This window comes from Podarcis gaigeae, assembly GCF_964106915.1.
Source record: "Podarcis gaigeae genome assembly, chromosome: 8".
Lineage (NCBI taxonomy): Eukaryota > Metazoa > Chordata > Lepidosauria > Squamata > Lacertidae > Podarcis > Podarcis gaigeae.
In genome coordinates, this window is record NC_139684.1 from 38,367,935 (window position 1) to 38,394,321 (window position 26,387).

The window sequence follows — 26,387 nt, forward strand, 5'->3', positions numbered from 1 at the left end:
GCCCAGGTGTTCAAAATTAATATATGGGCTCTGGCACCTTCGCCAAGCTGGTTTCCTCCAGATGTTCTATATTACAACAAACATCGGCCCAGAATATCTTGGGGGGAAGCAGGTTGGCAAATACTTGGCTATGCTAACTAGGCTTTGGGAAGGAGCCCTTGCGCCTCCTTCCTAATGCTGCTGCCACCCCGGCAGTTGATTCCATGGCCCCCACCCAATGGTAGTGAAATACTGGGGCACCCCAGGAGCAAGGTAGAATGCATGGCGGCTGTAGGAAAATTGTGGTCATCCTGCTTATTGGCACTTGGAGGGTATGCTAGTTTAGCAATATTTGTGCTTATATGGGCCCCAAGGCAGCAAACATGTGGTTTCTCTCATCCAGGCACTGACCACGCCCAGAACCTGCTTAGCTTCCTCTAGGTAGCAGCTTCATGTGCCTTCAAACCATATCCTGGGACCCTGTTTTAGCATCCTATTTTGCACATACCAGATGCTTCTGACAAGCTCACTAGCAGAGGCAGAGGGAAGCAAGAGAGGCCAAAGGCCACTCCTGATCTCATGCTACATAAAATCTCCAGAGCCAAATAATGGTTTAAAATGCCTTTGCATTCACAACTCGGTGCATATAAATTTCGGGACTGGGTTATTTGCCTGTTGAAAAACCATCCCTCGATTTGTACCACACGGGAGGTAAAATGTGAAAATTCACTAACCATTATTCTGAAATGTTTAGCAGATCTAATGTCTATGTATCTTTCAACATTCAGAAGCACATTAATACCCAACGTCTTGATAGCCACTTACAGTTATTACAACACACCTGCTTTATTAAGTTTATAAAATGGATGCTCAGACTTCTTTGTTTTCCAACTAAGAAAAAGGGAGGGGAGATAGCCTGTTTGACTATGCGATTCTGGATGTGTTTCATTTATTCATATACAGCAATACCACTATGGGGACAGTATGCTTCCTTGGTCTGGAACAGACTTCTTTTCCATTCTCCAGCTGCTTGCTAAACTGAATTCATTACAAGACGAGTGCCAGTTCTATTTATCCCATTCCATGGAAATTTAAACATTACATAAAATGTTACCATTCCCTGCATTATAAACTCGCATATGAAGTGTATGATAATATAAGCATTAATGTTTTCGTGTCCTCTGAAGCAAAGCAAATAGGGGATGAAGTAATTCTGTCTATTACTCAACTACAGTTGCAAATGAGAAAATTACAAGAGGCATATTGAGTGATAATAAAGAGCCCAGGCGACAACTGTAACAATATATCTACTTTGTCATCATAGTCTTTATATATTTAAGAAAAGCTAATCTGCAATTTTTCCTCACCGATATACATTAGCTCCCCTGTTGAATTTCAGCCCATTAAATTCCAGCCTATATGTTTTACTCACTTCATTTGTTGGGAAGACAAAGACAAACAAACCATCAAACTAGACGATTCGCCGCACTTACAAATTCCATATAATGCTTTGCAATTACAAAAGGAATCATTGCAATTTGTTGCATTGCTACATTAATGGAACTGTGCCACATCGACTAAACTATATTTGCTTCAGGTTACAACTAGCAGCGTGTCCTATGTCCTGGACCTTTCCATTGTCGGTAGCTACAGATGTGATATATGCTGTTTGCAAGCTCCGTGGCAGAAAGCCACAACAGCTGTCAGCAAACGTTCCAAAAGGTTTCTTGTTAACATTTCCAGACATTGTGCGACCCAAAGCAGGGGAAAGAGCAGTCGATGCCTTCCTCAAAACAGAAACTGATGTGGCATTCTGATTTTGTTTTATTTTAAGAGCCATATACATTTTCTCCCTTCAAAATACCTCAAGTGCCGTGTGATCCAATCTCTTTTTTTTAATAATAATTTTTATTAAGGTTTTCCAAATTAAAACAAATTAAAACAAATTAAATCCAATTTATAAACTTTTTGCCAATAACCAGGACTTCCCCTCCCTACCCCCTCTTGTGTTCCAAATCTTCCAAATAAGCAATTAAATTCAACAAGTTCTTATCCCCAAATTACACTCATCATCAATAACCCAATTTATCCAAATTCCCATCCCCTAAGATCGATCTATTCCCTTCCACGAGTTCCCCCCTTTCAAACATAGTACAGATGGAAATAAAATAAATATGAGTAGTAATTTTACAACCTTTGGATTCCAACTTTCCCTCCCCTCTTTCCCCTTTGCGTTTCACCTATCCCTCTACTTCTAATATCTTCCTGGAGTTCCCACATTACACTATGTCCCTCAGGTTCTTTGCCAGTCTTTAATTACGAGTGTCCAATCATAGAAGGAGTCTATCAAAAGAGGGGCCCATTTCTTCTATCCAGGTTTTTATATCCAGGAGTAAAAACTCCAATTTTGTTTCCATAAGCTTGTCAAACCTGGATATCCCAAATGTACCCTCTCCCAGTTCTGTCCAGTTCTTGTTGCTTCCTTGTTCTTGTCAAACATTCTCCTCCTTTTTGTTTCTCTGTTCTCCCACAGAAATGTTCTTTTTCCAAAAGTTTCTAGTGTCTCTGCAGGGGCTTGTTATTCAGGAGCAAAGCATTGCATCATGTTCCTTTCATTTTCCAACAAATAGTTCCATTGTTTCCTGTAGTGTAAAGACCTCTGTAGACAAAATAAAGTTCCATTCCTGCAGTTTCCCAGGAGATTAAAAGTTCCATTCAACTGTTCAAGTTTCCTGTCAAAAACACATGCAATATCCCTCGGCTCCTCTAGATGGATTACAATAGCAAAGTTCCCTTCCAGAATCACATCCACCAGTCCAAGTAGCTTGTTAGCCCATATTTGAAACAGTTTATGTTCAATTTATAACAAATGTAACCGGCAAAGTCCTCATAACAAAGTCTCTATTTTAATCTTCCTTTTTGACAGCTCTTTGACAGCTGTCAAAACCTCCATTGCTCTTCTCCAGGCAGTTTCACGAATCGCTCCAGGGATTCCGGGGGGGGATTGCTTTTTTAAAACAATTCCACTTTTCTCCTCCAGCTCAGTCTTATAATTTTCCCTCGCGAAGTTGCTAATTCGGCGAAATAAGGTTACACTCGATCTTAGTTGTCCCGTCCTTTGTTTTGGCTCTTCTACAATTTAGGGGTGGGCTGACTTCCTTTTTTCCACCTCCCCCGTTCACTCCAAATTTTAAAAATTTATCCCTTTTTTTTTTTAGTCCATATTCCAATTACTCACGGGTTCTTCTTTAGATCCAAATTTTCAATAGAAGAAGTCAGCGCTCTCCGCCGGATGGCATGCGGCTGCGCTCGGCAGGGATAGCAGAGAACTCAAAGCACCACGCTTCTCCCCGGCACCCGATCCGTAGCCTTTAAAAAGGCTCCTTCACGAGTCGGGAGGGCGCTGACGGTGCCAGCCGAGTCTCCATGTCCACGGCCTCCTCTGGCCGTGGTTTTTAAGGGTCCCTGCATCGCCGGTGCGGTAGGACCCAGCCCCTGCCAAGCCGGCTCCCTCCGGAGCTCGGAGGGAGTCCGCCATTCGGCGATGGCGCCGACCCGGAAGTCCCGTGTGATCCAATCTCACACACATTTATTCCAAGGTTAATGTCACTATTGCTGCAGGAAGAGAATTGGAGAATTGTGCACAGGATCACAACCTTGAACATTTAATCTGCACCGCTTAGGGAAGTTGTGTCCAGCTAAGCTATACTCAGAGCAGACCCACTGAAACATGAAGCTAAGTTAGCCAAGTCCATTAATTTCAGTTGGTCTGAGTAGGATTAGCATTGGATACAACCTACTATTATTATCATTGGCAGCAATAGGCAGCAGAGAGCTGTAGAGTGAAATGATTTCCCAAAGTCAACTGCAAGTCATCTGAAAGAAACGCGAAATTCCAAGCAGTGGTATTCAAAGAGCTCAGAATATCTGCAGGGAAAGACATATCAGGGGCCAAGCCCAAATCATGTTCAAGCCCACAGGGGTCCAGTTTCATGTACCACTGAATGCCTGCAACTACAACACACTTGCTGGAAAGGGCTATTCCTATAATGCCCTGCATGTGGTCTTCTTGGGTGCAGCTGGTTGGTTGCCGTGAGAAAGAAGAAGTCGATGTGGATGGGAATTCATCTGGATGGGAATCGACCATTTATCTGATGAAGCAGGTAGCTCCTATGTAGCTATGTTTCCAAACGGACAGAGGCTATGAAATTACATGCTGACACAGAAGAGGGAACTCTGAACAAGAATGGTCACACTTCAGGCTGGCTGGGAAGAGGGATTGACTCTTAAATCATTCTGGGAGTTGCAATTTTGTGAGGGGTTCAGGGTTCTCCTAACATCTCTCAGCACCCTTAATACACTACAGTTCCCATGATTCTTGTGGGAGGAAGCCATGACTGTTAAAGTGGTATCATAGTTCTTTAATGTGCCGATGGGGCCTTAATCAAAGCCAACACCATCTCTGATATTAGCAACTTGTATATAACTATGTGCTGTGTGTACCTCCTTTTGTCTGTCCAGAGCTACCAGATTTCCAAACATGTAAGTGGGCTTTCAGGGAGTTCAAATAGGAGGAGATGCCCACGTTACTCTGCATCAGTTTCTCCATAGTATGAAGTGACTCCTGCACCACTGAGTCGTCGTGAAAACTTTGCTTATGGCCTAAGTGAAGGTGAACTAATGTGGACCACCCCATATGAGATTTGTCCAACTCCATTTTGAAAGAAGGGCAGTAGCACTGGATGGCAACACAGACAGACAGACAGTGACTGATCTGATCACGCCGTTCCAATAGCAGCGAGAAAGGATGAGATAAAACATTATAATGGACTCACGAGACCAACAATGAAGTGCTGCACTATGGAGTGATCAGGTTTAGGGTTCCAGCCAGCCATGCTATCTTTCATGATGTTCTAGTCCACTCTGCCTGCCCCAGCTTTCCAGTTTCCCCACTCCAACAGTCAGGTGGTATTCCGTGTTTACTGAGCATGCTCAGTTCTCACTGGCCCATTGTGGGATTCTACAAGGCCATGTAAGGATCCATGCTCACAAGGATGAATTTGCTATCAAGTTGGGATATAAGGGTTCAGGTAGTCCCTGAAGTACCCTGGACCTAAGCTGTTCAGGGCTTTGTAAATTAATACAAAAATATGGAACCTGGCTTGATAGTAGATGGGCAGGCCATGCAAATGCCTTAACAATGTGCCATGTGTCATCCAGATACCTCAATCAGCAATCTGGCTGCAGGATTCTGCCATTAGATGGAGGTTCTGAACCAGGCTCAAGGGCAGTCCTACACAGAGTGCATTGCAGTAATCCAGCCTCAATGTTACAAATACATGGGCTATAGTGCTCTTGCTTCTACCCCATGAGAATTTTTTTTTTTACCTGTAGCCAGATCATAGAATCATAGATATGTCAAATGTTTCTATAGCAAGCAGAAATATTTCTGCCTATAGCACACACACAAATAAACACTGATACTAAAGGGTCGAGGGGATGACAGTATCATCTGCCTTGAGCTACTCTATCATCAGTCATTCTCCTTCTATCAAAGAGAACAATTATATCATTTTATATCTCCAGCTGCAAAGAAGCCAAACTAAAAACAAGTACCATTGAGGTGTCTTAGTTTCCATTTTACCCAATACAGACATTTTACTGTAAGCGCATTAAAGCTGATGGAGAGGCAAAGATTTGTGCCCTCAGAAATCAGCACTACAAAGGTCTCGACCTTTCTAAGATGCCAACATTTGTAGTGCAATGACAGTGCAGTTGACAACAGACCGCTTCCCTCAAGATATCACCTTTGGTTTGGTGCTAGAGGCACAACATAGTATTATGTGTCTTTGACCTCTCATAAAGGGGCGGACACTGCTGATTACTTCTTGAAGAGGGGAGCAAATGGAAGAATGGGAGATGCCTGATGAATGGGCAAACAATCTCTGGAGTGTCCTTACTTGAGACATGTCATAACCTAGAGGGTGACAGCGGACTCTAGTAACAATCAATAGTGTGTAGCACAGTTTTACTCTTTGGATAAAACACACACAACATACAGTTTAAAAAAAAACCAAAAACAACTCGCTATTTCAGAATCTGACAGTGTACCACCATTATTATTTGACTAATGGTGCTTTTTTCATTTATTTAACTTAGGATAATTATATTCCACCTTTTTTCCTTATACATAGTGTTCCCTGGGAGTCTCCCATCCAAACACTAAATAGATCTGAACCTGCTTAGCTTAAGCAAGAAGACTCCATCCTGTGCCCTCTGACCACACCCTTCCTCTGACAACTGCTCACACTTCTATTTTGCTTATTCTTGCCTTTGGGGACCAGGAGATCTGTCTGATTACTCTGGGAAACCATGGTGACTGTTTTTCCTCAGTTACTGAAAATAAGAAACTGTAACTCCGTAATTTGATTCCACCACCAGTATAATGGCATAGTTCTCAGAACCTACATAATGTTATCTCTATAAGCAACTCCCTATTTATACGGGGGTTGCGTTCCAAGGCACCGCACATGCCACTGGCCATGCATGTACAGAACACATGCAAATGGGGAGTTGCCTGTATTTGATTTGAAGTTGGTTTTATATAAATTGTTATTGATGATGCTTCTATTGATCACTTTGGGGAATTAATCATAAATGGGGGGGGGGGGGTGTAGAAAAGGCCAGTCCGCAAATCTAGGCCTCTGATCCAATTCTACACCAGACCATAAAATCTGGCTCTTTTGTAAACCACTTAGAGGTCTTCTATCAAGCAATCTGTGCATACATTTTGTTAAATAACATAAATAAAATTCAAGCTCAAAAAAAGAGCAAAACAAATTTACAACTCATGGTTGGGCTGGTAAATAGTTTTGTAGGACCTAAGAATATATGTTAGGCTGCTGCAGTTAGTATGTAACTTTTCCCCTACTACAGATTTGAACTAAGTTTCACAACCAGTTAAACAGAATAATGTTTTGCCAGTAACAACTAGAAGGATATTCTCAATAAACTGTTTCACAGCTTGGGAGTATCCAAGCGGTATACCACTGGCCATAGTGGCTGATGCCAATGGACTACAACAACATTTGGAAGGCCACATCTACGGGGTCACAACTTCTTCATACCTTGTATGTGGCAGTGGTGAGAGCGGTGGGCTTCAGCAGGGAGCAAAGGAAGGCCTAAGTTCAAATACAGTGGAACCTCGGGTTATGTACCGTCCTCCTTACGAATGCTTCGGGTAATGAGCTCCGCTAACCCGGAAGAAGATTCCCCTAGTTTCGAACTTTGCCCCGGGATGCAAGCAGAAGTTGCGCGCCGGTGGCACAGCAGCAGCTGGAGGCCCCATTAGCAAAAGCGCGCCTCATGTTAAGAATGGTTTCGGCTTAAGAATGGACCTCCGGAACAAATTAAGTTCGTAACCAGAGGTACCGCTGTACAAGCTTAGCAATGAAGCTGACTATTTGACCCTGAGGCAGTTGCTCTCTTTCTCTTCTGCCTAACCTATCTCAAAGTTTTGTTTTGTTTATTGGGGGGCGGGGGTGCTACTAAGCACGTATACCATCCCAACCAGTGTGGAATACAAAGAGAAATAAACCTCAGCCCATCAGGTTATTTTTAATTAGTTCAATCTGAATGCATTTGCAGCTGAGTACATTTACCCACCTCCTTGGTTTTATACGGTATGTCCATGCATCACAGTAGATGCCATCTCAGAACAGGCATTTTCACCGATGTGATGTGTGCCATCAGCAGGGTTTTAAAAATATGCAGTTTCGAACCAGGCATGGGCAGAGCTGGGGGGGGGCAGGGGAAACAGCTAACCATAAGTAAATCAAAATACTAAACCAACTGACCAATTGCGTAAAAGATAGGTCAGTTCTGCCCCCCCCAACATAACTCCAACCCCCCTTAACACAAATCCTGTCTACACCCATGGGACCAGGTGACTTGAAGGAACCCTTGCTCTTCTCCTGCCTATCCTGTGCTTGTCATCAAGGCCTTGAACTTTCAGTCCCTGCTAAGCACCGTTATCTACTCTTGGGCTTCTTTTCAAAAGCAGCCTGTACCACTTTAAAATTAATTGACTACAGTTTATTCCGCTTCTAAAACTGGGGAGTCCTACAAAGAGAAAGGGAGGAAAGGGGAATCAAGAAAGATACCAAAACTTGAAGCAAGTACTACTTCTGCCATTTTAAAGTGTTCACAGAGACTTAAGAATCGCACAAGCTTGACCCTACATGCGTTCTTTCTCCCCCCCCCCCCTCCTTCTTAGATCACATTACTGAGTCCTTCAAAATGAACATTCCACTTTGACAGCTAAGCTCAGGCACCACTGGTCTAGTATCTAGCTACTTATGCCGACAGCCAGAAAGCTGATAGGATATGTAAGTGAAGCTGAGAATTTAACTGGCAGAGCTGCTCAAATCTCAATCGTGTGCCGTTTGAAACTTAAGACCACAAGAGAAAACAGTTCACTGCTTTCCCCCAATACACACAGAGATTTCTTTCCTTTTTTCTTTTTTCTTTTTTAAAAAAGCCATACTCTGGCAACAGATTCAACCTCATGGCCCCAAGAAAGCCATCCGAATACATTTAGCAAGTACGTGCACCAGGAATGCATAAAGAAGAAAAGGAATATTCCAATGATATGACTCAAGATGTATTCAACATGCCTATTTTTCTATGCACATTTGGTCATCCCATTGACAGCCCTGGAAGTTAAGTAATATGGGCTGCTGCACATAGGTTTCAAACCTTGATGGAACCCAATGGCAAGCTACTCTTGACAGTCAAATAATGACAAGCACGTTGCAGGCCGATGCCCGTCAATTCACGAACATCTCGGCCTGCTCCAACCGTTGCGCGGCGACTAAGCGGAGGGTCAAAGGTTAAGCTCAGAGAAGACAGCAATGAAGGGCAACTGTCATGCTCCGTTGCCTGCGGCGAAACGGCAAGGAGTGGTTGTCTTTGGAAGAACATGCAAAGTGCTCTCATTCTGTCCAGGCAGACACATATCCGAAGGTCCTAAATGAGACCACTGCCAATTCATGAACAGCCCAACTGACAGGATGCCATTCAAGCTGTCTAGCTCAAGTGGGGCTATGCTCAGGGTGGGCTTTTTCCCCTTCCTTTCCTATTTCAGATTACAAATGCATGCAAAGTATACGGTTAAACAGAGTCTACTGGCAGCTTTTCCCTCCACCTTTAGCCTCTTTTTCGTTTGAAGGAACAGTAAACTTGCTTTCCAAAAACTGATCTGTTTTAGAAAACGCAATGTTTTTGCTTTGCTCTCAGCAAAATAATAATAATAAATCTACATTTTCAGCAAGCAACTCTGATTATGAGGACCTCATTTCGTCACAGGCAAAGACCAGCCAAACAAACGTAAAACGCAATGTGGAGAATTTAGTTGTTTCCCTGCTGCTGTTCCTTATTAGAAGTAAACTGTAGTAACCTATGTGTGCCTACTCAGAAGTAAGAACCACTGTGTTCAATAGGACGTGCACTCTGATAAATAGGATTGTAGCCCAGTCATTAATGGGCCTGAAAACTATATGAGGAGGTTGTCACTGATGCCACAATCCAAGCATGAAACAAGCCGCACATCTGGTCAGCAATTGTGCATTAAGAATCTATCTCAAGCAGTCTGGTCAACTGACCAGTAAAATATTCCAAGAATGCTACACAGTAAATAGCATACTTCTTTTAAAAATCCAATTAATGTGCCATTTCTTTGCAAAGAGAGGAGAAGGACATCAACCTGAACTCTGGCCTGCAGCAGTCAGGGGCAAACTTAGCGGTGTAACAGAAGTTCAACTGCTAATGACCTACCCAGGTGTCCACACCATTTCATTATAGATTGACTGATTGATATTTATATCCTACAAGGAGCTCAGAGTGGCATACATGATTTCTCCACTCCATTTTATCCTCCCAACAGGTTTAGGCTGAGATGGTATGCCAGAGTGACTGACTCAAAGTCACCCAGTGAAAATTCATTGCTGAATGGAGATTTGAACTTGGATCTTCACAATATTGGGCCAACGCTCTAAGGACTACACCAGACTGCTGTAAGTCTTAGAGCAGGGCTGGGGAATCTATGGCCCCCAGATGTTCTTGAACTATGAATCCCAACTGCTGGCTGGGGCTGGTGATAGCTGGAATCCACAACATCTGGAGAACCACAGACTCCCCATGCCTGTCCCATCGCAATTCACCTGCTTCTGCATGTGAAACCTCTTATGCAAGAACTACTTCCTTGCATTTAGTTTGTATCTTCATGCAAGGCTTTTAGCATGAGGGTGTTAAAAAGTGAAAGAGAACCTCTTTTTCCATAAACCTGGCTAATACTTATATTGTTGGAGCCCTGACATGGTGAGTGAATGTATGAAGATTAAAAGATGGCCTTATTTATTACAGAACCAAAGCAATGTTTTGCACTGTGTTGTTTTTTAAAAATCCTAATAATTTCAATTAGAGATTACATCAACAAGCTGAATTTAACTACTTTTCCCCTCCAAAGCAGAGCTTGGAAAGAATGATGATTCCTAGCAGATGATCAAACACAAAACACCACTGCTTTGCATAACCTTATTTTAAAACCATTTGCAAGCAAGGATCTGCATGCTTGTGGTTCACATTTAAGTGATGTGAACTCATCTACCTTTGCCTGCATTAACATATAAAATACTTGCGGGAGGGGAGAAAAGTATCTTGTTTATTATATAAACATCACTGCCTTCCATCCTTCGTATCAGTCCAATGTATGCCCAACACTAAATTCTAGCCAACAAACAAAATGCTAGACCTTTATGAGACTTCAAATAAATAGCCCATCAACCTTGATTATGTGTGATGAAGGAGGGAAGATAGTAAGAAGGCAAATGTTCGCAAAGATACTTATAAATACATGAATATTTTTCCTGCATCAATGATATTCTTCAATTACTGATACTACATACTACCCTGTGGGCTGATAGCAACCCCAATCCCCAAATACCTATCCTTCCTATACAGTGGTACCTTGGGTTAAGAACTTAATTCGTTCTGGAGGTCCATTCTTAACCTGAAACTGTTCTTAACCTGAGGTACCACTTTAGCTAAAGGGGCCTCCCATTGCCGCCAAGCTGCAATTTCTGTTCTCATCCTGAAGCAAAGTTCTTAACCCGAGGTACTATTTCTGGGCTAGTGGAGTCTGTAACCTGAAGCGTCTGTAACCCGAGGTACCAATGTATACCGAACTGATTCTCCAAGGACCCATGCTAATTATGAACTCATTCCCTAAGTATCTGCCTTTCCTACATGCTAATAGCAATCTCAATCCCCAAGTACCCACAATTCCAATATACTAATGTCAAACTGACAACTCTAGGTCCGTAAACACAAGCTATACTGTCACTCTTTAATCTAGACCCTCGGCACCAGCATTCCCCAAGATCTGAGGGGTGGCTCCACCTCCTCTTCTGACAGCTCCAAGGGTTCTTCAGCAGGTCTTCCCCCCCCCCCCGGGGAGTCCCTCAAGGGGATCTTCAGCCTTGGTTCCAGGAGACCCTGTACTGCAAGATCCTTGAGCTACAGAGCGTCTAGTGGTTTGTTCTCCAAGGACTCAGCATCTAGCACAAGATCAGAGTTAGGAATGACACTTCCCTATCCTAACCACCTCTGTGGTGTTTTTCTATGTGCAGGGATTATAGAAAGGAACATTTTAAGGCATCAGTCTTCAACGGGTGGGTAGGGACCCAATACAGCCTGATCAAAGGTAGGTCACAACAGTAGCACAACTACCATACACATATATGGTAGAAACTTAAGAAATGGATCCCCCAAAGCACTTTGGGTTAAAGGTATATCCCGAGTCCGGAAAGGTTGAAGACTACCATGTGAGGTGATGCTCACATACACGTTAAACCACCTTCATGAGAACCGGGTCAGCGTCCCCCACAAACAGCAGTAACTACTTTACCACACGAGGTATCATTTCAAGCATTCAGCTCATGAAGCACCGGTTGCCTCAGGGTCATGAAATAATACTCAAAACTTTATAATCATTCATTGATTTAGTTTTCAGCATAGTATATCATTTGAATCCAATGGGAACATAAAGAGCTATTTGTGAGGTCAACCACAGTACAGTCAGAGGCTGACATGATATCGATGGTGAGGTAGAAAGAAATTGCCAAATACAGCAGATCAATACCTCGTTTCACCGTTACAGCCTTCTCCTGACATATATATATATATATATATATATATATATATATATATATATATTCTCTTTACAGCTACGAAAATAATAATAATGGAAGTGGGAGATAAATGCTTCCCTCCAGCTAAACTATTTGATTAGCTGAGGGCAGAGGTGACAATCGCAGTTGCAGTAAAGTAACTTTATCACCTTAAATAAAAGCGGTGGGATGAGAAGCTGATAAAAAGAGACAATGAAACTGAGCAAAATTCAAAGAGAATTGATTCTTTGAGGAAGTAGAGAAGCATGTGTAATGGTAGCACAATGGAGGAAAAGCTGCCGAACTACAAACAATGCACATTTTCCCTTACTTCAAAACTTCTGGATTTCTTTATTTATTTTTTAAAAGGAAATAGGAACATGAAGGCCGCATTTGCACAATACACTAGGATACCACTATAAACAGTCATGGCTTCCCACAAAGAATTCTGGGAGCTTTAGTTTGTAATGGGCGCTGAGAACTGTTAGGAGACATTGTTCCCCCTCACTAAGCGACAGTTCCGAGAGTTCCCTGGGAAGAGGGACTGATGGTTAAAACATTCTGGGAACTGTAGTTCTGAAAAAGAAAGAAGAAGAAGAAGAAGAAGAAGAAGAAGAAGAAGAAGAAGAAGAAGGGCGGCTAACATTCTCCTTTCCCTTCCTCCCCCACAACAAACACTCTGTGAGGAGAGTGGGGCTGAGAGACTTCAAAAAAGTGTGACTAGCCCAAGGTCACCCAGCAGCTGCACGTGGAGGAGTGGAGACGCGAACCCGGTTCCCCAGATTACGAGACTACCGCTCTTAACCACTACACCACACTGGCTCCTAACAATTCTCAGCGCCCTTAACAAACTACCACTCCTAGAATTCTTGTGGGAGGGGGACAATGACTGTTTATATAGTGGTATCACAGCGTTTTACATGCAGGGTGTGAATGTGGTCAGAAGCAACCACAAGGAGAGTATAATTAATTTTAATATATTTTTCGCTCCATAAGACGCACTTTTTTCTTCCTAAAAAGTAAGGGGAAATGTGTGGTCCCTGGAGCCAAATTGCCCAGGGGCAAAAAGCAGATCATGCTCTCTTTTTTTTGAAAGAGGGAAGTGGGTGTTGAAACAAAGCCGCTGATGGGCAAGCGATCGGGAGGGAGATAAGGGACGCTAGCGATAAAGGAGGCTGCCTGGGAGAGGGGAGGTAAAAGCCCATGGATCCTCAGGATTTTTGCATTGTGTCACCCCAAATTCACCATCAGATAACATAGCATGTCCATGCCTACAGCCTGCACCAAAAAAATCACACACCCACTGTTTCGTGGGGCCGCTATGGCGCAAAGAATGTGGTTACAAAGAACGGATCCACATGGATTCTCAGGATTTTTGCACTGGGCTACCCCAAACTCACTGTCAAATCACATGTCTGTGGCCACAGCATGAACCTCAGAAATCATATATCCACTGTTTTGTTCAGAATATATATTTTTTTTGTTTTCCTCCTCTAAAAACTAGGTGTGTTTTATGGAGTGAAAAATAAGGCAATTAAGATCCTCATTGGAGACTTTGCTCTGAGTGCCCTGACGTGAACCGAAGAGAGAAAGAGGAAGACCCTTTTTGGTAGAAGACCCGTGGCTTTTCTGTGGGGGCTTTTTAGTTAAGGAAAAGGTGAGTAAGGGGGAAAACATGATAGAGGTGCATAACATTACACATGGTGTGGCAAAAGTGGATACGGAGATGTTTTGCCTCCCGCTCTCATAGTACTAGAATTTGGGGCCATCCAATGTGGTCCCAGGAAGGCTGTCCAATGTGGCCCTCAGGCTGAAAGAAGATTCAGCCTGCCTCCCTGCTTTAAGGAATAAAAAATAAAATTAAACAGGTTGAACAATACAAACTTACTTCTTCACACAATTAATATAATCTGTTCTCTGCCATGAGACATGATTATGCCACTTTCTTAAAAAGGTAAAGGTAAAGGTACCCCTGCCCGTACGGGCCAGTCTTGACAGACTCTGGGGTTGTGCGCCCATCTCACTCAAGAGGCCAGGGGCCAGCGCTGTCCAGAGACACTTCCGGGTCACGTGGCCAGCGTGACATCGCTGCTCTGGCGAGCCAGAGCCGCACACGGAAACGCTGTTTACCTTCCCGCTGGTAAGCGGTCCCTATTTATCTACTTGCACCCGGAGGTGCTTTCGAACTGCTAGGTTGGCAGGCGCTGGGACCGAGCAGCGGGAGCGCACCCCGCCGCAGGGATTCGAACCGCCGACCTTTCGATCGGCAAGTCCTAGGCACTGAGGCTTTAACCCACAGCGCCACCTGCGTCCCACCTGCGTCCCATGCCACTTTCTTAGAGGCCTTTAAATAGGCATTAAGCCAATTCATGGAGGGTGTCTAACAATATGGATAACACGAGCAGTAATCTATAGGCCTCCTCCAGATGCGGAGGAAACATGCCACACTGAATTCAATTTGAGGGGACTGTTGGAAGGGCAGCAACAGAGATCATTCCATGTGTGCCTTAAGGGTTAATTCTATGGTCAGCAAGTCCAAAAGGGGGATGGGGGAAGGTGTTGCTTAGCAACCAGAGCGGCATGATTCTTGAGGAGGTAACTCGTACTCTGATTGGCTGTGTAGTTCCAAGGCAGCTTTACTGTGTTAATGTAGTTGTATGTCTCCCTGTCCTGCACATAGTCTAAACTAAGAAAGACAAAAAAATTCTGTTCCTTTTTCCTCAGTTTATACCATGTTTTTGTTCGGTTTGCTCAATAAGGTGTTATCAGGGCTTTGGACTCTGTATTCATGTGTTATTTCAGTGACTTTTCCAGCAGGAAAACCAATAGCAGGAGAAGGCTTTTGCTATCCTGTCTTGCTCGCAGACTTCCCAGAGGCATCTGGCTGGCTAACGTAGGAGATGCTAGACTAGATTACCCAGAAGGGCTCATGCTCTTATACTACACTGCAATACTATCTCTAATGCATTAGTCTAAGAAACATTAGCCTTGCAAGACACAATCCAATAAAAAGTGAGGCAAACATGTAATATATATATTTATTTTAAGTTAAGTACCTTACATCCTCAAAACTTGCAGATAACCCTTGCATCCACAGGTGTTTAAACCTGGGCAAGATGCATCTTGGCCTTATTTACAGCACACAAACGTATAAACACACAGGTTTACATCCAGTTTTATATTTAGCCTCTTCATAAATCTGAAGCAACCTAAAGCACCAGCATAATTCAGGACTGCCAAGACAGACACTGCTCTTTAATTAAGTGGGTGATGTTCTGTTTAAAACCAGAAGACAACCTTGGGCTATAAGTGAAGATTAAGTGTCCATTCTCGCAAAAGAAGATCCAAGTGTTATCAATGTTTAAAGGCTTTAAATCATGAAAAATAAACGATCTAATGGCCTGTATTCAATAGCAAGTAGAAAGTCAGGACACAGGCTGATTTGGATTAACACATTTTCAGTTATAACAAGTAATTTTACAGAGGATTAGTATCTTGATGGGCTGATCAATACGTGGCTCTGCTGCTATTACAGATGAAGAGAAAATTACCCCGCTGGTAATAAAGTGTGTGTGTGTTGGTTCTCCTTCATTTGCAGAGGCCATTACTGTAATGGTCCCTGCGTTAACAGCTGGGGCAATTTGAACCAGCGTCGGTGTGATGAATTTTAAAGCAGAGAACATTTGCCACGCTCTCCATCTTATGTTTCACACGCACCCCTCCCCGAATCTGTGCACCGCTTCCAACGTATAGGTAATGCATTACATCAAACACACACCATTTCTCAATAAGCTGTCACATTAATAGCATTTGGAGGCCAATAATGCCCCATCGGGGCCCTTCCCACCGGAAAATTTCCATTGACAAGAGCATCTCTGCAAAATACTTCCCTGGACGAAAAATAGTAATGCGGGAGAAATTTATGCTCGGAAAGACAGGGAAGAAAGGGAGTCCCAAGGATGACCGGGGAGGTTACATAAGGCGATGTGAAGCTGTTTGATCTCCTAGTTGAGGGCTGTTTACTCCAGCCTTCCCCAACATGTTGGACTACAACTCCCATCAACCATGACTAGTGGCCATACTGACTGGGCTGATGGGAGTTGGAGTCCAACAGCATCTGGAGAGGAAGGCTGGCCTATTTCTGGGTCTCGGGCAGAGATTTTTCCTCATTTGGTTTGTTTTGTTAACAGGAGATGCTTAGATGGGGTTTGGAACTTTCTGCATGCAAAGTGTGTGCTGTGTCATCAAACTATTCTGAGGCATAGAATCGTAGAGTTGGAAATGACCACAAGGGTCATCTAGTCCAACCCCTTGCAATGCAGGAATCTTTTTGCTCAATGTGGGGCTCAAACCTATAACCGTGAGACTAAGAGTCTCATGCTGTACCAATTGAGCTATCCAGCATATCTAAACAAAAAAAAAGTCTGGCTGCTGGCTGAAGGTTGTAAGAGATACTACATGTGTGTGTAAGGGCCATCAAAGCTATTACACCACAGACTGAAACCGTCTTGCCCCAGTAAGCAACCTGGCCACTGAATTCTGCACCAGCTGAAGTTTCCAAACAATCTTCAGAGGCAGTGCCACATATGTTTCTTGGTAATCTAACCTCGAGTTTAGCAGAGCATAGGCAACAGGAGTAAGGCTACCCCTGTCCAGATAGCATTGCAGCTGGGACATCAGTCAAAGCTTATGGAAGGTACGCTGTGCTACCATAGCGAAATCACTCTTTGAGCCTGTAAGGCTGCAATCAAGTGAATTATTATAGGGAATGAATTCCAATTAAATCAGTGGGACATATCCAAGTAAACAGCAGAGTAAAATCAAGGCCTGAGTGTCTGACTAGGAGTTGGCAAACTCAAGTTTAAATCCCCGTTTGGCCATGAAGCTCACCCAGTGATCCTGGGCCAGTAACTATCTCACTCCCTAGCCTACCTCAAAAAGTTATTGCAAAGATAAAAGCACAGGGGGGCAGGAGCAAAAATCATGTATAACATCCTAGGTACCATGGACAAAGAACAGAATATACCGGTAAATATAAGAGCCAAACAAATACAAAGGATTTGTTGCAACAAGGTTGCAAGACTATGCATGTTTATCTAAACCAACTGTATTTATTTGTTTTAGCAATATTTTATTATGCTATTATGCTTAATTTGTTTTGATTATTGCAACTGTACTTTGTTGCATACTCCCCTGGCCAACTTTTGGGACAAAGGATGGAACAAAAGTAGAATAAATAATGGTGCCAATAGTTTTGAGGCTTATTTCCAAGTAAATATACATAAAACCAGGCTACATCTTTCGAGAATCTCTGGGAATACAGCTCCACCCCAGCTGGGAATACACAGCAGCAACAGTGGAAGAATTTCAAGGATGGGACAGCAGATAAAGGCCAAGAAATCCATAACTGAACATATTTAGACTGACACATGCTGTGAAGGATAATAATAATTAGAGCTCCCATTTGAAATCCTATGAAAAGTTACATAATATAACAACATGAATAGAAATCAGTTGTTATTTAAAAGATTAATACATCAATTGAAATGTAATTTGTAGTTAATAAGAATCTGAATCGCAGTAATATAAGAACTGGATGATCATGGAGCGTGGGAAAACACTCTAAATAAATTGTATAAATCTTGAATTAATTTGATATTAATTGGTATTTGTATAATTGGGGTAATATTGAGTAAATATTGGAAAACTAATAAAAAAATTATTTATTTTTTTAAAAGTTCAGGCTACAAAGTTGCAATCCAGAACCCATTGAAATCAGTACATACATGCTGATCGAGGAGTAAGGTAAGCGGTCCATTGCACACTTACCTGAGAACAAGTGGGGCTTACTTAAAAATAAGCATGTATTAAAATCTGTGGGCCTTCTTTCCAAATGAACTATGCAGAAGCTTGTACCGTTGTGCGATGTACATTACAGTGGGGAGCAACTCGGAACCGGTGTGGCGTGGTGGTCAGGCTGTCAGATTAGTATCTAGGAGACTGGGGTTCAAGTCGCCACTCACCAGTTAACCTCGGGCCACTTTGAGCCTAACCTACTTCACAGGGTTGTTGTGAGGATAAAAGGGGTGGGGTGGGGGAAGAAGAGTACCATGTGCGCTGCCTCGATCTCCTTGGGGAAAAGTGTGGGGTATAAATGTACAAATGCAAAGAGCAGATAAACAGCGCTTGGCCGTGAGAAAAGAGGGGATGCAATTGTCCAATGTTAAGTATTTCCACCTGCACAGAGCTAGCTGTGAATTACCTTGACATCCTTCTCTCTTTCCCCTGCTCCTCTCCGCTTCATGCCGCGCTCCTGCCCGGGCTGCGCACTTTGCCTCGCATGCAAAAGGCCCGCCCTTGCGAAGAAAAGCCTCCTTCCTTCCGGACAAAAAAAATAGCAATAGCTGCCTGGGCTTGGCAGGAGGAACCACAACTCCCACAATGCACGAGGAAACTTCCGCTAGCGGTAAACTGAACGGGGAAGGGGAATATTTAGGAAGTGCACGCCTTCAGTAGTTCTCAGCTGCTTCAGGTTCGCAAGGGAATTCTCCTCCTTAGAACTACGACTCCCGGCAGGCTCTGCGGGGAGTGCGGCGAGAAAAGGCGTCCGCGCGGAAGCCCGCCCCTTTTCTTTCTTTCCCCGCCTTCCCTTGAACGAGAACGGAAGTGACTCTGGAGGGATAGCAACGGAGGCGGTTGCTAACGAGGGATGCGGAGAGGGCGGAGGCGGACCGGAGGAGGAGGACTGGGCAGCTGTGAGTTGCTGGATTGGGGCCTCCGGGGGAGGGGAGGGGAAGTATGTCTAGGAAATGGGTGGTTTTGTAGGGGGTTTGGCTCTGAGGTGGCAAGGGGAGATTTTTATGCAAATTTAAAGTGCAATGTATGTAAATGTATGCATATTTAGGCTGGGATTTGATATGGTGTTTGTTTTTGCATAGGGCGATTTGATAACTGGTACCTCTTTTTATTTTTTTAAAAAAGGAATTGACTTGCATTTTAATGATGTTTTTGCTTTTGATGTTTTAATTAGATACTGCACGTCTTAAAATCGAAATAAATTAGTGTGTGTATGACTTCTTATTTAACTCATTTGAAAAGGTGTTGGATTGTTTGTTACCCTCCACATCCCCACCGTCAAGCCATTATAATGTTGTATATTGTAAGTTAAGAAAATAAAATGTTACCAGTAAAAGGGAAGGATGTATTTGTTGCTCATTGTTACTATTTAATGTAACAATGTTACAATGATTTTAAAGAAGGGGAATCCTCCCAAGGTAGTATACAATTAAAATGCAACAATGTAAGGAATGAGAATAAAAGAACTGAAAGCTAACTTTTATTTATTTAGCTTCTTTTACCCTAGTAAAGGTAAAGGTAAAGGTACCCCTGCCCGTACGGGCCAGTCTTGCCAGACTCTGGGGTTGTGCGCCCATCTCACTCAAGAGGCCAGGGGCCAGCGCTGTCTGAAGACACTTCCGGGTCACGTGGCCAGCGTGACATCGCTGCTCTGGCGAGCCAGAGCTGCACACGGAAACGCCGTTTACCTTCCCGCTAGAAAGCGGTCCCTATTTATCTACTTGCACCCGAGGGTGCTTTCGAACTGCTAGGTTGGCAGGCGCTGGGACCGAGCAACGGGAGCGCACCCCGCCGCAGGGATTCGAACCGCCGACCTTTCGATCAGCAAGCTCTAGGCGCTGAGGCTTTTACCCACAGCGCCACCCACATCCCACAGCGCCACCCACATCTTCAGCAAAAAAAAAAAAAGACTCCCAGAATGACTTGCGTATAATCATTTAAAACAAGACGGTTTAAAAAGTTTTGTCTAGCTCTGTAAAGCGCTTAGGTGTTTCTTGCAGCTAAGCAGTATATAACTTTTGTTCAGCAAAATGAAATAGATGATACAAAAGGAAAAAATGTGAGGAGGGAGGAGAAAATGAGCAAACTCTGGCATGTTTCTTAAAGTGAAATAGTGGGGGAGCGAGAGGTTTCTCTAGTGAACAGGCATCAGTAAAAATAAACATCCAGACCACTACCACCATATAGTTCATAATTAGAGCAAAAACAATCAGGAGAACAAAATCTTTTTTCCAAAAAAAACAGGCACAAGTGAGTGTTCAGAACTTTCATAGGAATATAGACCCATTGGTCCATCTAGCTCAATATTATCTACACTGACTGGCAGCAGTTCCAGAGGGTTTCAGGCAAGGTTCTCTTATTATCAATGTGGCATAGTGGTAAGAGTGTAAGACTAGGACCTGGGAGACCAGGGATCAAATCCATGCTCAGCCATGAAGCTCATGGGGTGACCTTGGGCTGGTCACAATCTCCCGGCCTAACTTGCCTCACAGGGTTGTCATGGGAATTAAATGAGGAGGTGGGGAACCATGTACGCCACCTTGAAGTCTTTGGAGAGAAAGGTGGGATATAAATGCAATTAATTAAAAAAATTATCTGGAGATTCAAGGGATTGAATTTAGGACCTTCTACATACAAGGCAAATGCTCTGCTACTCAGCTACAGCATTTTTCTTATTATCTGACATGTTCCAAGATATATATCCTGACCCCGTGCTGCATTTTTTAAAACTCTCCTTGTTGTCACACAAACATAGCATGCAGCTAAAATATCTCACTCAGGTATTTAAACTGTGGTTTTAGTTGTTTTAAAGCTTTGTGTCGCTTGTTTTATTATTGTATTTTTACTGTGCTAACATTGGCAGTACAAAAACCTAAAAAGGCTCCAGGTAGTATATAAATATTTCAGATAAACTTATGTGGGTGTGAAGCCTAAAGCAAGCAATGTGAATAAATGTGAATAAGCAGCAGTTTAATTAAAGCAACGCAATACGGTGTAAAGTGTTTGCCTGGCACCTAAAAAATTGCCAGGTGAGCTTACTGCAAAGGAGATAGGGCAGTAAAGTTGAAAATGCCCTCTCCCTGTTTGCAAATTGCCAAATATGATTATATGCCAAACAACTTTTAAAATAGAACTTTATGATGCCCCTGGTGTTGTGGTTTCTGTGTGGTGAAAATTAAGTAAAAGAGTTCTGCCAGAATCTGTCATTACTTTTCACTCTCATTTAATCTCACGTAATTTACAGTGTCCGGTTCTTGTGCAAATTTATGTTACAGAGAGAATCTTTCTTTGGGTTTTGTCATCCACAGCTCAGTCATGTCTGCTGCAGCTGACGAAACATCAGAGGATCTACCAGTGAGAGACATAGGTCTAAATCTCATAGGGCTACAAGGTTTGTTCCACTTATTACATGTTTTAATCAGCTGGCTCCTTTGAAAGGAAAAAATTATCCAGAGGGTCAAGGAAACTGAAAAGAGGGTCTGGGCTGAGCACTCCTGGAGAGCATACCTAGGCTTCCGTACCTGGGGCTGCTAGTTGTAATACAGAACATCTTCAGGTTGTGGAAGGCTGGCAATAGAGTCTGGAACACATGTATTCACAGCAGCAGCAGTAGTAGTAACAACAACTATCTGGGCTCTTTCCACTCCCTGGAGTTCTACTTGCCAACCACCACCCACACCAGGTCTGCCTGGATTTGCTCTACACTGGTGACTGAATTAGGAATGGCTCCCTGCATTCAAAAGAAGTTCCCCTGAACACGTGCAGAGCACCTTTTCCTCCCCCACTGGGTAAAGAGCAGCCAGCAACAGGTCAGCAAGGCAGGTGAAGTGGACCAGGGAACTGGCAGACTCTCTCACTAATTTTGGCTGATGTCCTTCAGTCCCTACCTTTAGAACCTCGCTAAATATTATGGCGACAGTCTAGTGCAAATATACTATAAAGAGAAATCATTTCATACCATTTTGTGTTCATTTGTTATTAAGGGCATTCACCACAATCAAAACTTGTAATAGAGATTGTTCTGTAGAATAGGTGCTATCACAGAATAGGCCTGTTGATGCATAGCCATGTGAAGGCTATGGCACAGTGAACAGGTCTTGCTCCAGATTCAGGACCAGCCTTAAATGCATCCCCACATAGAGTACATTGCAATAGTCTTGTCTCTGTGGTTACCAATGCATGCATGGTTCATTGTGGCCAAGTCATCCCTGTCCAAGAACAGTTGTAGCTGGCATACCAGCCAAAGATGATCATAGGTGCCCCTTGCCGCTGAGGTGACCTGATCCCTTAGTGCCAGTGATAGATCAAGGAGCATCACCATGCTACATAACTTGTTCCTTCAGAGAGAGCCCAGCCCCATCCAGAACAGGGAAATTGCCTGTGTCCTTTGCCCACAGGGCCTCCAATTTAAAAGAATTCAGCAAGTTTATTGACCCTCATCTAGTCCATTACTGCATTCAGGTCACACACAGTCATTCTGGACTCCGCCTCAAACTGAGGAATAGAGCTGTGTGTTGTCACTATGCTGATGACCTCATGCCCCAAATCTTTTAATGACTGTCTTTTGCCAGTTACACTCTAGTCATCTTCCAATCACCCAAGGCTCCACAGAAAACATGAAGCAATTTATGTTCCAACAGCAACTGAGAAAATGGTGGTAAGGCCCATATTCAGCAAGTTTCTGATATGCGTAATCCACATGGTCCCTTAGACATCCTCTCTGTTGCAGAGCCATCAGTGGTCCTAAATGTCAAGGCTCGACATGGGATTTCGCGAATCAGCCGAGAGGAGCTGGAAGACCGATACTTTCGCTTGCACGAGGAGAACCTCTTACTTAAGCAACATGCACATAAGCAAGAAGATAAGATTAAAAGGTCAGACTTCCTTTTCTTCTTCTAAAGCAAAAGTTTGGGGACCTTTGCCTCTCAGTGGAATGGTAAAAGATAAGCTTGGGTTAGGTAAGCTGTTTACATACTTTCAGCTATTATTATTATTATTATTATTATTATTTAATACATTTATACACTCCTCAATACTAAGAAAATTTGTAAGTGGTTCATATAATAACTATTTTTTATACACACACACACTGAAATTCAGCCATTTATGTGGGATGCAGCACCCTTTCTGCAACTTAACTGGTCTTTAACCTATTTTCTCCGCTGTTACAATTGGCTTTGATACTCATTCTCATTGTAAACAGATTTTTCTTTGTTTCTGCTACACATTTGAGAACAGCCTTGGATTTTAACCACTCTCCTGGTTGCCGCAACCTACTAGGAATTTCCTCCCATGAAATGAGTGGGCTTCCACAGGAAGGAAGGATCACTCAGTCTCTCTTCTATCAACCTGCTGCAGCTCAAGATCACTCCTAAGCATCCAGCATAAGAACCAAGAGGGCTGGCTGCAGAGAGAAGGAGTATTACTTTCCTCCGTCACCAACCTGTTGTGTTTCTATGCTAAACAAACTGCTGGCAAATCTCCAGGGTGTCTAGTGTGGAGATATGGTGACGAGAAGTGGCACAATCCCTGCCTTTGCTGCCAGCTCGCTGGGCTGGGCGTGCAGGAGACAAAGCCCCATACTGAATATACAACATCAAAATTGAGTGAGTAGGCAGCTGTGGCTTCAGCCTTCCACTGCCAGTCCACTACAGTTCTGTGCTGGGTGCACAGGAGGTTAACCACCTTGCTGTTCACTTGGAATAGACACCAGGCAGGCTGCTAGAGGAAGCAGGCCGCACTGATTCACTCTCCAGCCCCTCCACGAGTAAAAAGTAGATGATGAGGAAAGAACCAAACAAAACACAAGCTAATAACTTTTGGGGGCTATTTTACAAGGCTGCTTTAGATAATAGCTTACAGGCGAGTAAGTTATTCTGTGACATCTCAAAGCTATTAACTTCCTCCGCATGTATACGTTTGTTCTTTCAAATAAGAAGATTGTCAATATACTGTACTGAAATAAAGGAAAGCATTTCAAACAAATGAAGTGCGTCTCTATTTTCAGTTTCCCGTCTGGATCTCTTAAAATGAAAAAAAGCCTCCCTATAAAGTAGATACGGCTCTTGAAGATGTGCGACCAATTTTGTAAAGTCTTGAACTTCTCTCTTCCATCAAAGCCACCTTTTCTTTCTTTGTATGCCAAGTCCTTCCCCAACCCCCCCCCCCAACACCACCCCACCCCCACCCCACGCCAACCCTCTGCAACCCTATTCATTGCTGGAAGTGTTTTCTGCTCTTGTATGTTACATCACCCCCATGTGCCCTCTCTGTCTTTTGTTCTGGCTTCCCCATGTTTATCAAAACTAAAAGAAATCAAAGGTACAACTCTTGAGATGCCAAAAGCAAACTTTGTATCCTTTTAAAGCTAGATGAAAACCATACCTCCTGCATCCAATTATATCCCACGGCTAACTGTTAAACCTCTCTTAAGCACGCTGGTATTATTTGCTAAGCGTAAGATGTAGCAAGGCGACATGAGCTATTAAAGGCCTGTCTTTGAGCCTGCCCACCTACTTGTTTTTAGAACTGAAATTCGGGGGGGGGGGGCGGTCCTCCACTTTTGCACTCAAACTGGAAGCACTACATCAATGGAATGTGTTACATATTGTAAGCATGCGTTGGATAGCTTAATATCATATGGGACTGAAGCTTTTATACGTGGCCCCACCACATCCCCAATCTGTAACTATACTTAACAGCATGCAGAGTTCCTCAGGAAGGTCATGCGTTCCAAATTTGAGCAGCATATGGAGTAAATATGCGTCCCTCCCTTTTACTAAACTTTAAATGATAAGCCTTAGGAAACTGTTATTTGTCAGTGCTATAAAGCAGATTGCTATCCAGTGGTTTCAATTATCTTCAAAGAGTTCTTCACAGGCAGTAATAGTTATATCAAAACCTGAAATTTATTATTCAGGTTCTGCACTGAAGTCTTCACAGTGATTATGTTCCTTTCAACAGAATGTTTTTTATGCTTAATTCCCCCCGCCGCCACCACCACCTTTTTCATCTTATATAAGTTGTATTCTCTCTCTCTCCCCCCCCCCCCCAGAATGGCCACCAAGTTAATTCGGCTTGTTAACGACAAGAAAAAAGCTGAGCAGGTCGGTGGCGGCCCCAAGCGGCTGGGTCAGGACGTGGAGATGGAGGAAGTGATTGAGCAGTTGCAGGAGAAAGTTCGGGAACTGGAGAAGCAAAATGAAGCTGTCCGCAACAGGCTCATTTCAACCAAGCAGCAGCTCCAGCTTCACGGCCCGCGGCACACTCCCTACAGTTATGTCCAGGCGCGCATTAACACAGGTCTCAAAAAAGCGGCGGAGGGTGTTGGCATCCAGGAGCGCGCAAAAAAAGGTACATGAGCAAGCTGTCCCCTTTTAAACCCTGACACGTTCGTTCAAATTATTTGAGAAACAGTGCTGATCAGACCCTTGGGCAGAGGAACATCTGTCCCAGAAGCCAGTTGAAGCAGGTGAGATAAGACAGAGGGAGGACTGTCATCTGCCTGATACTGCCATCTTCTGAGGCCCTTCTTCATGTGACTCTGAGATCTAGAAGGTGGCAACACAAGAACAGGCCTATTCTGTGGTGGCTCCCTGTTCATAGAATTCTCTCCCCAGGAAGGCTCACCTGGCTCCTTCATTACATATCTTTAGGCACCAGGCGAAAACATTCCTCTTCTCCCAGGCCTTTGGCTAATTATACCATCTATGGCCTTTGAAGCTGGATGGTATTGTTTTGTTCATTCTTATGTGGTGTATTTTTGTGGTTTTATACTGTAAACTGCCCAGTGATCTTCAGATGAAGGGCAGTAAATAAATTTAAAAAACAAAGTGACTTTTGATACAATGCCCCCAAAAAATTAAATCAGTATAAAGCTAGAACAAAATAAAAGCTAAAAACATTGATAGACATAAAAAGAAGCCTAACAGATCTCACCCACTAAGAGAGGACAAGTATCAGACTATGCCCAGAAGACCAGGGTTTGGATACCCACTCAGTCAGGAAGCTTAATGGCTGACTGTTGTGGGAATAAAATGGGCAACAGAGAACCATGTATACCGCTTTGAGCTCTATGGAAGAGAAAGTGGTGTATAAATGTAATAAGTAGATAAATGAACAGATGAGTTCATTCAAAAGCTTGGCTGAAAATGAATGTTTTTGCCTGGTGCCTAAAAGCAGCCAGTGGTGGCACCAGGTGTTTCCCCCTGGGGAGAGCATTCCATAGTTGATTAACCAATTGAGTGAATTTACATAAGTCAGCATGTGGCTAGAATAAAAACTTCTGAATCAGAAGACATGGCTTGTTTCCAGACAGCACACTCA

General features: G+C 43.3%; 2 protein-coding genes across 11 annotated transcripts in view; one reads left to right on the forward strand and one right to left on the reverse strand.

Moving 5' to 3' along the window:
• Nucleotides 1-18,632, reverse strand: part of FTO (FTO alpha-ketoglutarate dependent dioxygenase) — a 266,874-nt gene extending 248,242 nt beyond the window's left edge. For 5 of the 10 annotated variants that reach the window (XM_083752970.1, XM_083752969.1, XM_083752966.1 and 2 more), the window contains exon 1: nucleotides 18,469-18,632. In XM_083752970.1, the coding sequence (XP_083609096.1) occupies nucleotides 18,469-18,510 (42 nt within the window). In that variant the 5' untranslated portion in view covers nucleotides 18,511-18,632. The remainder of the gene's footprint in view (nucleotides 1-18,468) is intronic. The other 5 variants (XR_014567516.1, XM_083752974.1, XM_083752972.1 and 2 more) reach the window with 4 other exon arrangements.
• Nucleotides 18,633-18,848: 216 nt separating this feature from the next.
• The window catches only part of RPGRIP1L (RPGRIP1 like), a 78,597-nt gene continuing 71,058 nt past the window's right edge, over nucleotides 18,849-26,387 (forward strand). The window contains exons 1-4 of the mRNA XM_083752959.1: nucleotides 18,849-18,961; nucleotides 21,371-21,453; nucleotides 22,792-22,936; nucleotides 25,117-25,415. Of these exons, the coding sequence (XP_083609085.1) occupies nucleotides 21,378-21,453; nucleotides 22,792-22,936; nucleotides 25,117-25,415 (520 nt within the window). The 5' untranslated portion in view covers nucleotides 18,849-18,961; nucleotides 21,371-21,377. The remainder of the gene's footprint in view (nucleotides 18,962-21,370; nucleotides 21,454-22,791; nucleotides 22,937-25,116; nucleotides 25,416-26,387) is intronic.